The sequence below is a fragment of the Sus scrofa genome, chromosome 7 (assembly GCF_054392235.1).
Source record: "Sus scrofa isolate SSC_HxYL_T2T_F1_AM1 chromosome 7, Sscrofa_HxYL_maternal_Yorkshire_Landrace_v2.0, whole genome shotgun sequence".
Classification (NCBI taxonomy): Eukaryota; Metazoa; Chordata; class Mammalia; order Artiodactyla; family Suidae; genus Sus; species Sus scrofa.
The window spans coordinates 124,131,802-124,144,514 of NC_139389.1; the positions used below are offsets into that span (position 1 = coordinate 124,131,802).

Below are 12,713 nucleotides of genomic sequence, written 5' to 3' on the forward strand. Positions count from 1 at the left end.
GAACCATAAGGTTGCAGGTTCAATCCCTGGCCTCGCTCAGTGGGTTAAGGATCTGGCATCGCTGTGAGCTGTGATGCAGGTCATAGATGCAGCCACAGCTGCTGTGGCTGTGGTGTAGGCCGGTGGCTGTAGCTCCTATTGGACACCTATTAGACCCCTGGGAACGTCCCTATGGCACGGGTGCGGCCCTAAAAACAGCAAAATAATAATAATAATAAAGATCTTCTTTACATGGTAGACCTGGAAGACAAAAGCCTGACAGCCTCACATCAGCACAGCAGAGAGACAAGGGTGCAAGAAAGAAAGCATCTGGTAGCTTGTCCAAACTTGGAGAGTTCCAAGTCCAAAGTGTGGGGCCCCCAGGGCTTTCTTCTCATAAAAAAAACTTCTAACTAGAAAAAAAGAAATTAACGCTCCCTAGAACTTGAAAGAGTTATAATTTACATGTACAGCAAACCTGCCTCCCTCCTTTGTGAAAAGGCCAGCCCCCAACGTTTGGTCATATTCCAAAGATTTCCTAATTTTAAAACTGAATCAAGAACCTATGTCTTGATACAGATGACGATGCTGATAATCTATCATAGGTTAAAAAAAAAAAAGACGTTAAACCGCAGCATGAGCCCCTATTTACCTAAAAATACACTAGTAACACATCTGGGTGACACCAGAACATTAAGGATGCTACCTTGATATGGTAAAAATTACAGGCAATTTTTATTTGGCTCATCTGTATGTTCCTACCCCCGACACAAGGAACGTGAATTTTCTGTGTAACTGTTAGACTCAAAGACCCCATGAAAAGTACATGCTGTCACCACAAAAGAATATCACTTAAGTTCACAGGTAAAAATCTTTTTTGCTCCAATACTCTAGCACCCACACAAACTCTTTCAACTAACAAGTATCTGCTCCTTTATCCCCAGCTTTTTCATCTGCAGAATGGGAACATAACTCCTCTTCTAGAGTACTGGAGAAATTTTCCTTCGAATGCTTTGTAGACACTTAAGAAACTCTCATTGGCCTGAGGATATTTGTAACCTTTGAATAATTAATATATCATCTGTAATTTTGCATCTACACCAGGGGTTAGAAAGGAGTTTGAAGAAAGCGCACGGTGTTGGATTTAATGCAGGCCTAGCCCAGGCACAAGCTCTCAGCCCCAATCCTAACTTCCCAACTCCACTCAACAGGCACTGCATCAATTCAGGTGTCTGCACTCAGGTGTACAGATGCACATCAGCACATGCATGCGGGCACACAAACACGCAAACCCAGCTCTGGGCCTCACTCTAAGCACAGTGATGACTGGAGTTCCCATTGTGACTCAGCAGGTCTCTGTGGGGATGCAGGTCTCATCCCTGGGTTAAGGATCTGGCACTGCCGCAAAATGCAGAGGTCGCAGATGCAGCTCGGATCTGGTGTTGCTGTGGTGTAGACTACAGCTGCAGCTCTGATTCGACCCTTAGCACGGAACTTCCACGTGCCAACAGGTATGGCGGTAAAAAGAAAAAAATAAATAATGATGATTGACATTTGCTGGGCATTTCCTATATAAGCATCATCTTATTTAATCCCCCCATCTGTAAAATAGCATCCCCCTTATTACAGATCAGGAAATTGAGGCTTAGACAATTTAAGAAACTTGCCCACAGAAACAGAATAGTACCTGGCAGACATGAACTTGGCTGCCTGGTGCTAGAGTCAAAGCTGCTTCATTTTTCTAAGAGATTGTGAAATTGTGTCCAAAGTGAGCCAGACGCCTTGTTCTTCACATGGGTACCGGAAGGGACCCTGAGAAACTGCATTTACAGAGGTGCTCTTCAGCAGGCTTTCCCACGCATCTCCATCCACGCCACCCAGTGCCTCCCTTTCATTCAGGGATTCTCCTAGACCTGGGCCTCCCTTGAAAGTTGAGCCCACAGGGCTTTCCTGCTTCCAAGCACTGATGGCACAGGGAGGCCAGGGCCAAGAGACGACTACTGGGGCCTCCTTCCGTTGCCAGAGACAAGGCCCAGGTGCAGTCACGTGAGCAAATGGCTCTGAGGTGTTAGGTAACACGCCTCTTATCCCAGCCCCAGCAACACGTGTGCGCACACTGCTCTCTGCAAGTTTCTCAGGTCCTACCAGCCTGGAGGGAATTTATCAAAACAGGCGAACTGCACACAGTAGGGGCTACTGGCAGACGAGATAAGGCAGAACAGCCGTGTCCCTGCCCTGCCTGTGAGCCCAATATTCCTCCACTTGGCAGAAATGAAAACAAGAGACTTGGCTTAAATATGGTGCTGAGTATGGGGCTGGGGTGTGGGTCCCAGAGTCCAGTTTTGCCCGAGATCTCACTGAAGAGGCTAAGAATTACTCAGTCATCTAGCAGACAAAACAAAAAAACCCAAATAGGAACTCTTAGAAGGTGCCTCATATCCTTTCTGGATGAAGAAGGTGATACAGGGGATCCCCCGTGGGCTCAATAAGCTGGGGAGCTTCTCGAGTTGCCACAGCTGTGGCCTTGGTCGCACCTGTAGCTGGGCCTGGGAACTCATACACAGAGGGGCGCCCCCCCCCCGCCCAGTAAAGGCAAATACATAACTGACATCAGCACCTATGAAGTGGCAGGCACTGCGCTACCTGCTAACACGTCAACTTGTTTAATCCTCACAACCACCTCTTCAGGGAAGTACTTCCCTCCCCACTTTACAGAGGAGGAGACGGAGATGTTGAGTGACGTGCCCAGAGGGACAGAGCCCGCATAAACTCATAGGAGGGCTGAAATGCTTTTAATATTGTTTAAACTGGGGTCATTTTTTAAGTAGGATGAAATGCACATATCTTAAGTTACAACCTGATGAGTTTTCAAAAAGGAAATACATTCCAGTCAACAGACGGAACGTTTCTACCACCCTTAGAAGTTTCCAGGTGACCCCTACCCGCTTCCAAGAGCAAAGGATGCTCTGACAGCTATCACCTGGAGCAGGGTTAGTCCCATCACCCAGCCAGTAATCCGCACGCTGCTGGTGCCTCCCTCTCCTTGACCTCCTCCTTCTGGAAAGCCACCCAGCTTTCCCGCTGTCCCTTCCTAGGTGCCTAACCCTGGCCAGAGGACCCAGAAGTACTGCCTGAGGCCCGAAGAGCTGCAAACTTGCAGAATGATTACCTTGGCTCATCAAAGAGGAGAAAATAACATTGAAAATGGTCAGGGGGAAGGGAGAAGTCCTTCAAACTGAAATCAGCCACGGGCCAAGTGTGAACAAGTGATGAGCTGGCATTTCTCAAAGGAATGGTCCAACAGGCTTTCCTGATTTACAAGCAAGTGGTAAACGCTTCAGGAATTCCAAAGGTCAGGGAAGAAAGAGAAACAGTCCCAGAGCTTTTGTTCTCCCTTCGCCTGGGTGTAAAAGCTGAATGAAAAGGCCGGGGATACTGCTGGTTTTTTTAATTAAACAGGACAGGCTGAAGTTTCACTGGTTGCTGCACCCAGGAAATCCAGCAATTTTTGGGGTCTAACAGAATGAGGGGAGAAGAGTTGCCCGAACGTGAATATGCCACGAGACAACCCCAGGAAAACCCATTCTCATCAACATTCTCAGAGAAGTGTTGCCAAAGCTGACCACAGATTCGTCTTTTTAGAATCTACTCAAACACAAGATTGCTGACAACAAGGCTAGTGCCTTTTTCAAAAAGAAAAAATTAAGACTGAGCGGTCTCTCCAATAGCATGACATCAAATAAGTTACTAAACTAAAAGAGCGATGGTCTCGGGAAATTTTTTAAAACAGGTCTTTGCAGGGAGATCTACTTAAAAACCACTTTCTGAATACACCAAAGCTGACCACTTCTCCTACCACGTGGGCCACAAACAAAGCTGATTCTCATCAGCTAATGGGTTCATGGCTGGAGCATGACAATTGGCTTAGCTGCAGGTGAGTAGGTGAGCACTGGCAGCCTGATCCAGAAGATAACATTAGGATGTTTTATTTCGCCTCAAGTGCCTGTGAATCATACTGACACGAAGTTCCAATATGTTCCCTGCAGTTTCTGAGTTAAAAACAGAATGCAGCGGTGGAAGCCAACACCTACATGTGGCAGGCTGTCAATCAGACAGGCTCTGCAGAAGCCGGCAACAGGAAAGGATGTGGTCAAACACGCCAGCAAGTGTAACTTCCACGGAGACCGTGTTTAAGCCCCAAGCTTCAAGACAAAACGGTACCAGAGCATTCTGGCTCCCTGTGCCTCTCCCAACAAAGTGACTTTCAATCCAGTGCAGGAGAAGGGACTTAACCAATTGCACTTGCTCCAGGAGCAACTTGAAATGCAAGATGAAAGGGAGCTCAGGAACAGGTGTCCTGACCTCAAATGAAACTTTATAGTCACTCGCAGATGCTCTGGTCCCACCCAACACTTCCTGTAACCAGACACTCTTCGTTCGTTACAGTTCCTTGCCCCCAAAAAGAAAGAGGGTTTTTGTCGTGTCATTGCTCAAACAACAATTAAGCCCCTGAGTGGAAAGTCAATTGCACTCTCTACACCATGTGGATGACAGTCGTTCAATTCCAAATTTCTGTCATCAAACAAGCTGCCAAAGCACTGTCCAGTTTTTCCTTCTTCATAAATGAAGAGGCACCTTAACACTGAGAGACCCGAGGCTCCTCGTGCAAAGAACCCTCCACCGCAACTTCCCACGCCATTTCTACAACATTCAATTACATTCCTTCCTTCTTCCTCGAAGATAACTTACATTTGCAACATGATCTGATTCAAAAAGATGCCGTCCGCTAAATCCATGTACATTGTCAGGTTGTCCTGGTTGCCGCTTCCGAATGGGCCAAAAGTTTTCACCTGCAGTGACAGGGTGCAAAAGCAGGAAGTCACCCCCACCCGCACAGTCTCAAGCCCGCCAGGCGAGCAGAGCTCCTGTAGGAAAAAGGGCATCACCCACGGCCACCCACCCTTCAATAGCACCCTTCTCCAGGGCCTCGCTCCCCTCCCCCGCGCCAGGCAACAGAGTAGAAAGAAAACTTCCTGGCCACTTTTCTCCGGCGTCTGAGAGAGGAAAAAAAGAAAGAAAGAAAGAAAGAAATGAAAGGGACCTTTCAATAAATTTCTCACGTCTCGAATCCATTGGAAATCACTGCGCCCACCCCAGCCTGTACGCGTTCTCACTCGGAATCCCCTAATTCTCACCGCCATGCACCCGCTGGTCTCAGGAGTTCAGGAGCTACACGAGGATATTTTGGGGGAGTGGGCCCCTTCCTCGAGAGGTCAAGCCATAGGGGCCAGGGTGATCACTGGGACCCTGCCGCTCCGGGGCGGCCAGCCCAACGTCCGGGGGAGGGGAGGGGGAGAACAGGTGTACCCTCTCGGCCCCTGGCTGGGCCAGGAACGCGGCAGGGTCCTGCACCAGGCGCGCCGGCTCTAGAGTTGGAAACACCTCCAGACCCCGGACACTGACCCCACAGCCAGCCGGGGCGCTTCATGAGTCCTCTGCGTCCCAGGGGCTACCCGGGGACCCGCTTGGGACCGGTCTGCTGCGACCGCAGGCGGGCGGGAGAGGAGCCGGTGCCCCAACAATGGGGCAGGGAGCCGGGCACACTCACCCAGGTCACCAGCGGGCTCTGCAGGAAGAGCTCCATGAGCTCGGAGACCGTCACGTCCATGCTGAGGCTGTGCCCGCCGGCTCCTCGCCCCGCGTCCTCGTCCCCCGCGGCCCGCGGCACAAAGCGGCTCTGGCGGCCGGCGCGGGGCTGCGGCGGCTCGCGCCCGGGAGACAAAGGCGGGGCGCGAGCCCACGTTCCGCGGCTTCGGCGGCCCCGCGCCCCGCCCGGGACTGGGGGAAGGGGAGGGCCCGCCGCTCGGGGAGGAACAATGCGGGCGACGGCCCCGCCCCTCGGCGGCCCTGGGCGGCCGGCGCGCCGCCTCGCGGTGCCGGGGACCGGAGCCGGGGCGCGGGCGCGGCTGCGCTGGGCGCCAGGAGGGGGCGGTGGCCCGCACGTGCGTAGGGGGAGGGGGCGTCCGGGCTGCCCGCACGTGGGGCTGCAGCCGCACGCCTACGCGGAGCGCGGCGGCCGAGCGCTTAGGGCCCCAGCACGTGGCTCTTCCCTGCGCGCGTGCGTCGGCCGCGGGGCCACCGCGCCAAGTGCGGGCCGGAGCGCGCCAGCGTTGGCCCCGGCTTGTGCCTCCCCGGGTGCTCGCCCAGGGCACGGGGTCCCGGGGAGCCCTGCCCGCAGAGGTGGGCCCCTGTGCGCCGCACGCTGGGGGTCCAGCGGAGCTCACTAGCCGGAAATTGAAGGCCCTGGGCAGGTGCAGCCCATCCGCCGCGCAGAGCACCCCGCCCCCTGCCGCCAGGTGCCGCCGAAGCCCCGCCCAGGTTCGTGGCGTGGGAGCCAAGCCCGCGCGCCTCACGTGTTGGGCTCAGTCTCGCCCGCCTGTGGGCGCAGGTCCCGAGGTCTAAGGAGGAAAGTTTGTGTTGAGGTTAGACCTCTTGCGCTCCACAGTTCCACCTCCCAGACTGTCAGCTTTCTAGAAGTTCCCGCAGTACTGTGGCTACCCTGAGCTGGGCCCTGCCCCAGCCATGGCACCCCTCGGTTGACTCCTAACACCACCTACACTTTGCCGGAGAGGAGTTAAATACCAGATTCCAGCTTGGAGAACGAAACAGCAGCTTAGTGGCAAGCGACAGGAAAGGACAAGGAAAACAGGCCTGGGCCCCGGCCCAGACCTCTCTGCTGAGACAGCTGCGGTGGACTCCGGGTGGCCTCTGCCACCCCATCTTGGGCTGGTAATAATTTCACACTTCGATTCAGTTCAAAACACTTTATACGACTTAATTATCTGAGCACACCGGTGTGGTATTGATCCGAAGCGCGAGTGTAATTGCCTGCAAGTATACAGTAGGCAGTAAATGGCTGCTGGTGTGATTGTCAGTAACTTGAAAGTTGACTCTGTTAAGTGTTGAGGCTGCGGCATCTGCCGGTGAAGTGTGGTATTGCGGCCGCATTCTGTGGTACCTTATTGGGCTTGGAGTCCCTACAGTATAGAAGTCTGGGTGACCCGGGGGAAAAAAGCGGAAGACGGCGGAAGAACTTACGTTTTGAGCTTATGTGGTTTTCTTGTGCACCAGAAATTCACTTATTCTCTTATTACTTAATTGTCTATGTTGTAAAATCAGTTGGAAAATAGATAAAATGTTTATCTCTGTGTTGTGCGGCCAATTTTTTTTTTACTCATTAACCTCAACTCTTTTGCAAAGACAAAGAGGGGGGTCTTCAATTTGATGAAGAAATATGTAGAACAACTGCTTTTTTTGTGGTAAAACATCGCCCTTCCTGGTAAGAGACTTTGTCCCTGGGGATATTGACAGTCCTTGGGCCACAACCATGTCAGGAATTTCTGTTTAGGGGTCAGTTAACTGCTCTGTTCGTTCACCCTTAGCAGTTCATCAGCTCAGCCCCACCTCACCTCATTCAGAAGGAGCCGAGTCGGTGTCCTTGTTCCCTTGCGAGGCAGATGGTCAGGTAAACTGGATGGTGCCCAGGATGCAGGTTTGAAAGTCTTCAAGGGGCTGGATGACCTGAACAAGGCTCTTCTAGAAGTCCACTTAACTCCATAAAATCAGACGTTTTCCCTGCATGACTCTCCAAGGTAATTTTGAGGTTCAAGGTGATGCATTGTAAAAAGGGTCTATAAAAGTTGTCTTCCTCACTGTCTCTCCTTCATCTTTTGCCCACTTCTACTGCTACTATGAGAGTTGTTTCCCTTCAGTCTCCATTGGGTTGGGGCATAAACTTCAGAGAGCAAACACCCAGACCATCTACTAACCACTAAGCGGTGGCCCTGCATACCCCCTGCATCCCTCCCAACCAATCCTGCGCCTTCGCTCCATCTGTTTGAGACTCAACCCTTTATTTAAAATTTTTTTTTCTTGTTCACTTCTGCACAAAAATAATTTCTTTTATACATTGCTTCTTAGAAGCAGTATTTTAATTATTTTCTTCATTCTGTTAGAGGAATTTTCTCCCCCTCTCTAAAAATGCTGGCTCAGCATTGTAAGCTAATAGCATCTCTGATATTTGATAGGAGCTTAAATTGTTTGTACAACTTTGAGGAGGCGGGAGAGTGGCTGTTTATTAGTGTCTTCATATTTAATTTTCATTATAATGAGCGTATATCTCATAACAAAATTTTTGTGTTAAAAACACATAACAAATGTACCATCTTAAACCCACTGAAGTATACAGTTCAGTAGTATTAAGTTTGCTGTGTAGACCGTGCCACCATCCATTCCCCATAACTCTTTTCATCTTGAAAATCTGACTCAACCTGTAACTGTCCCGTCTCTCCTCCCTCTAGCCCCTGGCAACTCTAATTCTACTTTCTGTCTTTATTATTTTGACTACTCTTAAGTCCTACAGATAAGTGGACTCATACGGTATTTGTCTTTCTGTAACTGACTTATTTCACTTACCATAATGTCCTCAAGATCTATCCATGTTGTAGCATATTGCAGAATGTCCTTCCTTTTTGAGGCGGAATAAAATTCCATTGTATGTATATGTCAGATTTTGCTTATCTGTTCCTTGGTGGATGGACACTTGTGTTGCTTCCATGTTTTAGCTTTGGTGAATAATGCTACTGGGAACGCGGATATACACGAATCTCCTCGAGACCTTGCTTTCAGTTCTTCTGATATGTAACCAGAAGTGGGATTGCTGGATCATATGGTAATTATATTTAAAAAAATTTTTAGGTACTGTTTTCAGTAGTGGTGCTCAAGGCTTCCACTCTCTCCACGTCCCCCTCAAAACTTCTTGTTTTTTTTTTTTTTTTTTGATAGTAGCCATCCTGCTGTACTACGTAATAGAGTATGAGGTGGTATCTCATTGTATTTTTGATTTGCATTTCCCTTAATGAGTAGTGATGGTGAGCATCTTTTCATGTGATTATTTGCTGTTTATATATCTTTGGAGGAATGTCTATTTCAGTACTTTTTTATTTAAGACCATTTTTTAGTGGGATTGCTGCTTTTTAATTGTTGAGTGTGGCATTTCTCCATATATTCTGGGTATTAATCCCTTATCAGTCATGTCATTGGTAAACATTTTCTCTCATTCTGTGTTGCCTTTTTACTTTGTGATGGGGTTTCTTTATGTACAAAGTTTTTAAATTTTCTTGAAATCCAGTTTGTCTGTTTTCTTTTGTTGCTTGTACCTTTAGTGTTATATCCAAGAAATCATCACCAAATCCAATGTCGTGAAGCTTTTGTCCTGTGTTTTCTTCTAAGAGTTTTATCATTTTAGCTCTTTGTTTTTTGATCATTGATATATGTTGCATTAATTTTTGTGTATGATATTAGGTAAGGGTTTAATTCCTTCTTTTGCATGTGGATGTCCAGTTTTCCCAGCACCATTTGTTGAAAAGCCTGTCTTTTCCCAATGGAGTAGTCTTGACACTCTTGTCAAAAATCATTTAACTGTATATGAACGTGCTTATTTCTGGACTCTTTATTTATTCCATTGGTGTTTATGTCTGTCTTTATGCCAGTACCACACTGTTTTGATTATTGTACCTTGGTAGTAGGTTTTTAAAGAAATATTTGTAGTTTTATTGGGATATAATTGACATATAGCAGTGTATAAATTTAAGGTGTACCATATAATAATTTGACTTATGTATGTTGTGAAATGGTTATCACAGTAAGTTTAGTTAACATTTATCATGTCATAAAGATACAAAAAATTTTTTTTACTTGTGATGATAACTCTTAGGATTTACTGTCTTAATAACTTTGGTGTATACCATACGATGTTAATTATAGTGATCAAGTTGTACATTCCATCCCAAGTATTTATTTCCTTTATAATTGGAAGTTTGTGCTGGTTGACTACCTTCCTCCAATTTCTCCTCCCCCCAACTTCTGCCTCTGATAACCACACATGTGATCTTTTTTTCCCTGTGAGTTTTGTTGGGAGTATTGTTCTTTGTTTTTTAGATTCCTCATACAGGTTAGATCATACAGTACTGGTCTTTCACTCCGCCTTATTTCACTTAGTGCAATGCCAGTTTATCCCAAGTGGCAGAATCTCCTCCTTTTATATGGCTGAATAATATTTCATGTGTTTATATTCCATGACTTCTTTATCCATTCATCCATGGATGGATACTTAGGTTGTTTCCATGTCTTGCTTATTGTAAACAATTCTTGTGTGAGCATAGGGGCGGTGCAGATATCTCTTTGAAGGAGTGTTTTTGTTTCCTTTATATATAGACTGTAAATAGAATTACTGAATCACATGGTAGTTATAGTTTTAATTTTTTGGTGAAGCTCTATACTGGCTTCCATAGTGGCTGTACCAGTTTACAGTCCCACCAACTGGACACAAGGGTCCTTTTCTTCATATATTTGCCAGCATTTGTTATCTCTTGTCTTTCTGAGTCTAGCCATGCTGACAGGTATGAGGTGATATCTCATATTTTTGATTTGCATTTCCCTGTTGATTATGTTGACCATATTTTCATGTACCTGTTGTCCATTCATATATCTTTTTTTTGAAAAATCTGTTCAGAGCTCTTGCTCATTTTTTTTTTTTTTTTTTTTTTTTTTGTCTTTTGTCCTTTTAGGGCCGCTCCTGTGGCGCATGGAGGTTCCCAGGCTAGGGGTCTAATCGGAGCTGTAGCTGCTGGTCTACGCCAAAGCCATAGCAATGCCAAATTCAAGCCATGTCTGTGACCTACACCACAGCTCACAGCACTGCCGGATCTTTAACCCACTGAGCAAGGCCAGGGATCAAACCTGCAACCTCATGGTTCCTAACTGAATTCATTTCCACTGCACCACAATGGGAACTCCCCTTGCTCATTTTTTAAATTGGATTATTTGGTTTTTGAGTTGTATGAGATTCTTTATATTTTGGATATTAATCCCTTATCAGATATATGATTGGCAAATATAGTCTCCCATTCTATATGTTGCCTTTTCATTTTGTTGATGATTTTCTTTGCTGTGCAGAAGCTTATCAGTTTGAGATTATTTTTGCTTTTGTTGCCTCTGCTTTTGGTGTCAGATCTAGAAAATCAGTGCCAGGATTGATGTTAAGAAGGGTACTGTCAGGAGTTCCCGTCGTGGCTCAGTGGTTAATGAATCTGACTAGGAACTATGAGGTTGTGGGTTCGATCCCTGGCCTTGCTCAGTGGGTTAAGGATCCAGCATTGCCATGAGCTGTGGCTCAGATCCCGCGTTGCCGTGGCTCTGGGGTAGGCTGGCAGCTACAGCTCCAATTGGACCCCTAGCCTGGGAACCTCCATATGCTGAGAGTGCAGCCCTATAAAGCAAAAAAAAAAAAGGGTACTGCCTACATTTTGTTCTGACAGGTTTATAGTTTTCAGATGTTACATTCAACTCAATCTATTTTGAGTTAATTTTTGTGTGTGGTATAAGATAGGAGTCCAGTTTCATTCTTTCGCATGTAGCTGTTCAGTTTTCCCGACACCATTTATTGAAGAGACACTGTTTATTGAAAGGACACATTCCACATTACATATTTTTGGCTCCTTTATTATAAAATAATTGACCATATGAGAGTGGGTTTATTTCTGGGCTCTATTCTGTTCCATTGATGTATGTGGTATTTTTATTCAATACTATTCTATCTTGATTACTATAGCTTTATGATATAGTTTGAAATCAGGATGCATGATGCCTCCAGCTTTGTTCTTCTTTCTTGAGATGGCTTTGGCTATTCATGGTCTTCGTAATTTCATACAAATTCTAGGATTGTTTTCCTGTTTCTGTGAAAAGTGCCATTGGAATTTTGATAGGGATAGCATTGAATTTGTGTATATTGCTTTGGATAGTTTGAATATTTTAACACTATTGATTCTTCCAATCCATAAGCATGGAATATCTTTCCATTTTATTTGTGTCTTGAGTAAGTTTTTTCAGTCCATGTCATAATAGTTTTTGGTGCATGGGTCTTTCACCTTGCTGGTTAAATTTATTCCTAGGTATTTTATTCTTTTTAATGCAATTTTAAATGGGATTGTTTCCTTAATTTCTCTCTCTCTCTCTCTTTTTTTTTGCTTTTTAGGGCCACAACCTTGGCATATGGAGGTTGCCAGGATAGAGATCGAATTGGAGCTGTAGCCGCCAGCCTACACCACAGCCATAGCAACACCAGATCCAAGCCGTGTCTGCGACCTACACCACAGCTCACGGCAACGCTGGATTCCCCAACCCACTGAGCGAGGCCAGGGATCAAACCTGTGTCCTCATGGATGCTAGTCAGATTCATTTCCACTGAGCTGCAACAGGGACTCCTAATTTCTCTTTCTAATAGTTATTGGTGCATAGAAACACAATGGATTCTGTGTACTGATATTGTATCTTGCAACTTCACTGGATTCATTTATTTGTTTAATAGTGTTTTTGGTGGGGTCTTTTGGGTTTTCTATATATGACATTATTGCCTGCCAACAGTAGCAGTTTTATTTCTTCCTTTCAGATTTGGATGTCTTTTACATCTTTTTCTTGGCTAACTGTTTTGGCAAGAATTTCCAGTACTGTGTTGAAAAAGTGATGAAAGTAGGCATCTCTATCTTGTTTCTCACCTTAGAGGAAAAGCTTTCAGGTTTTCACCGTTGAGTATGGTGTTAGTCATGGCCTTGCCATAGATGGATTTTATCAGTATGTTATTTTCTCTCTACCCACTTGGTTGTGAGTGTCTGTCA

General features: G+C 46.3%; 2 protein-coding genes across 11 annotated transcripts in view; one reads left to right on the plus strand and one right to left on the minus strand.

Annotated features, from left to right (window-relative positions):
* Positions 1–5,765, minus strand: part of CCDC88C (coiled-coil domain containing 88C) — a 129,047-nt gene extending 123,282 nt beyond the window's left edge. For all 8 annotated transcript variants that reach the window (XR_014811290.1, XM_084970006.1, XM_084970012.1 and 5 more), the window contains exons 1-2: positions 5,588–5,765; positions 4,729–4,829 (exon numbers count right to left, since the gene is read on the minus strand). Coding sequence is in view for 6 of the 8 variants with exons in the window: in XM_084970006.1 (XP_084826132.1) it covers positions 4,729–4,829; positions 5,588–5,647 (161 nt within the window). In the remaining 2 variants the exon portion in view is untranslated. The remainder of the gene's footprint in view (positions 1–4,728; positions 4,830–5,587) is intronic.
* Positions 5,766–5,851: 86 nt separating this feature from the next.
* Positions 5,852–12,713, plus strand: part of LOC106504538 (uncharacterized) — a 77,764-nt gene continuing 70,902 nt past the window's right edge. For all 3 annotated transcript variants that reach the window (XM_084970045.1, XM_084970044.1, XM_084970043.1), the window contains exon 1: positions 5,852–6,768. In XM_084970045.1, the coding sequence (XP_084826171.1) occupies positions 5,856–6,266 (411 nt within the window). In that variant the 5' untranslated portion in view covers positions 5,852–5,855 and the 3' untranslated portion in view covers positions 6,267–6,768. The remainder of the gene's footprint in view (positions 6,769–12,713) is intronic.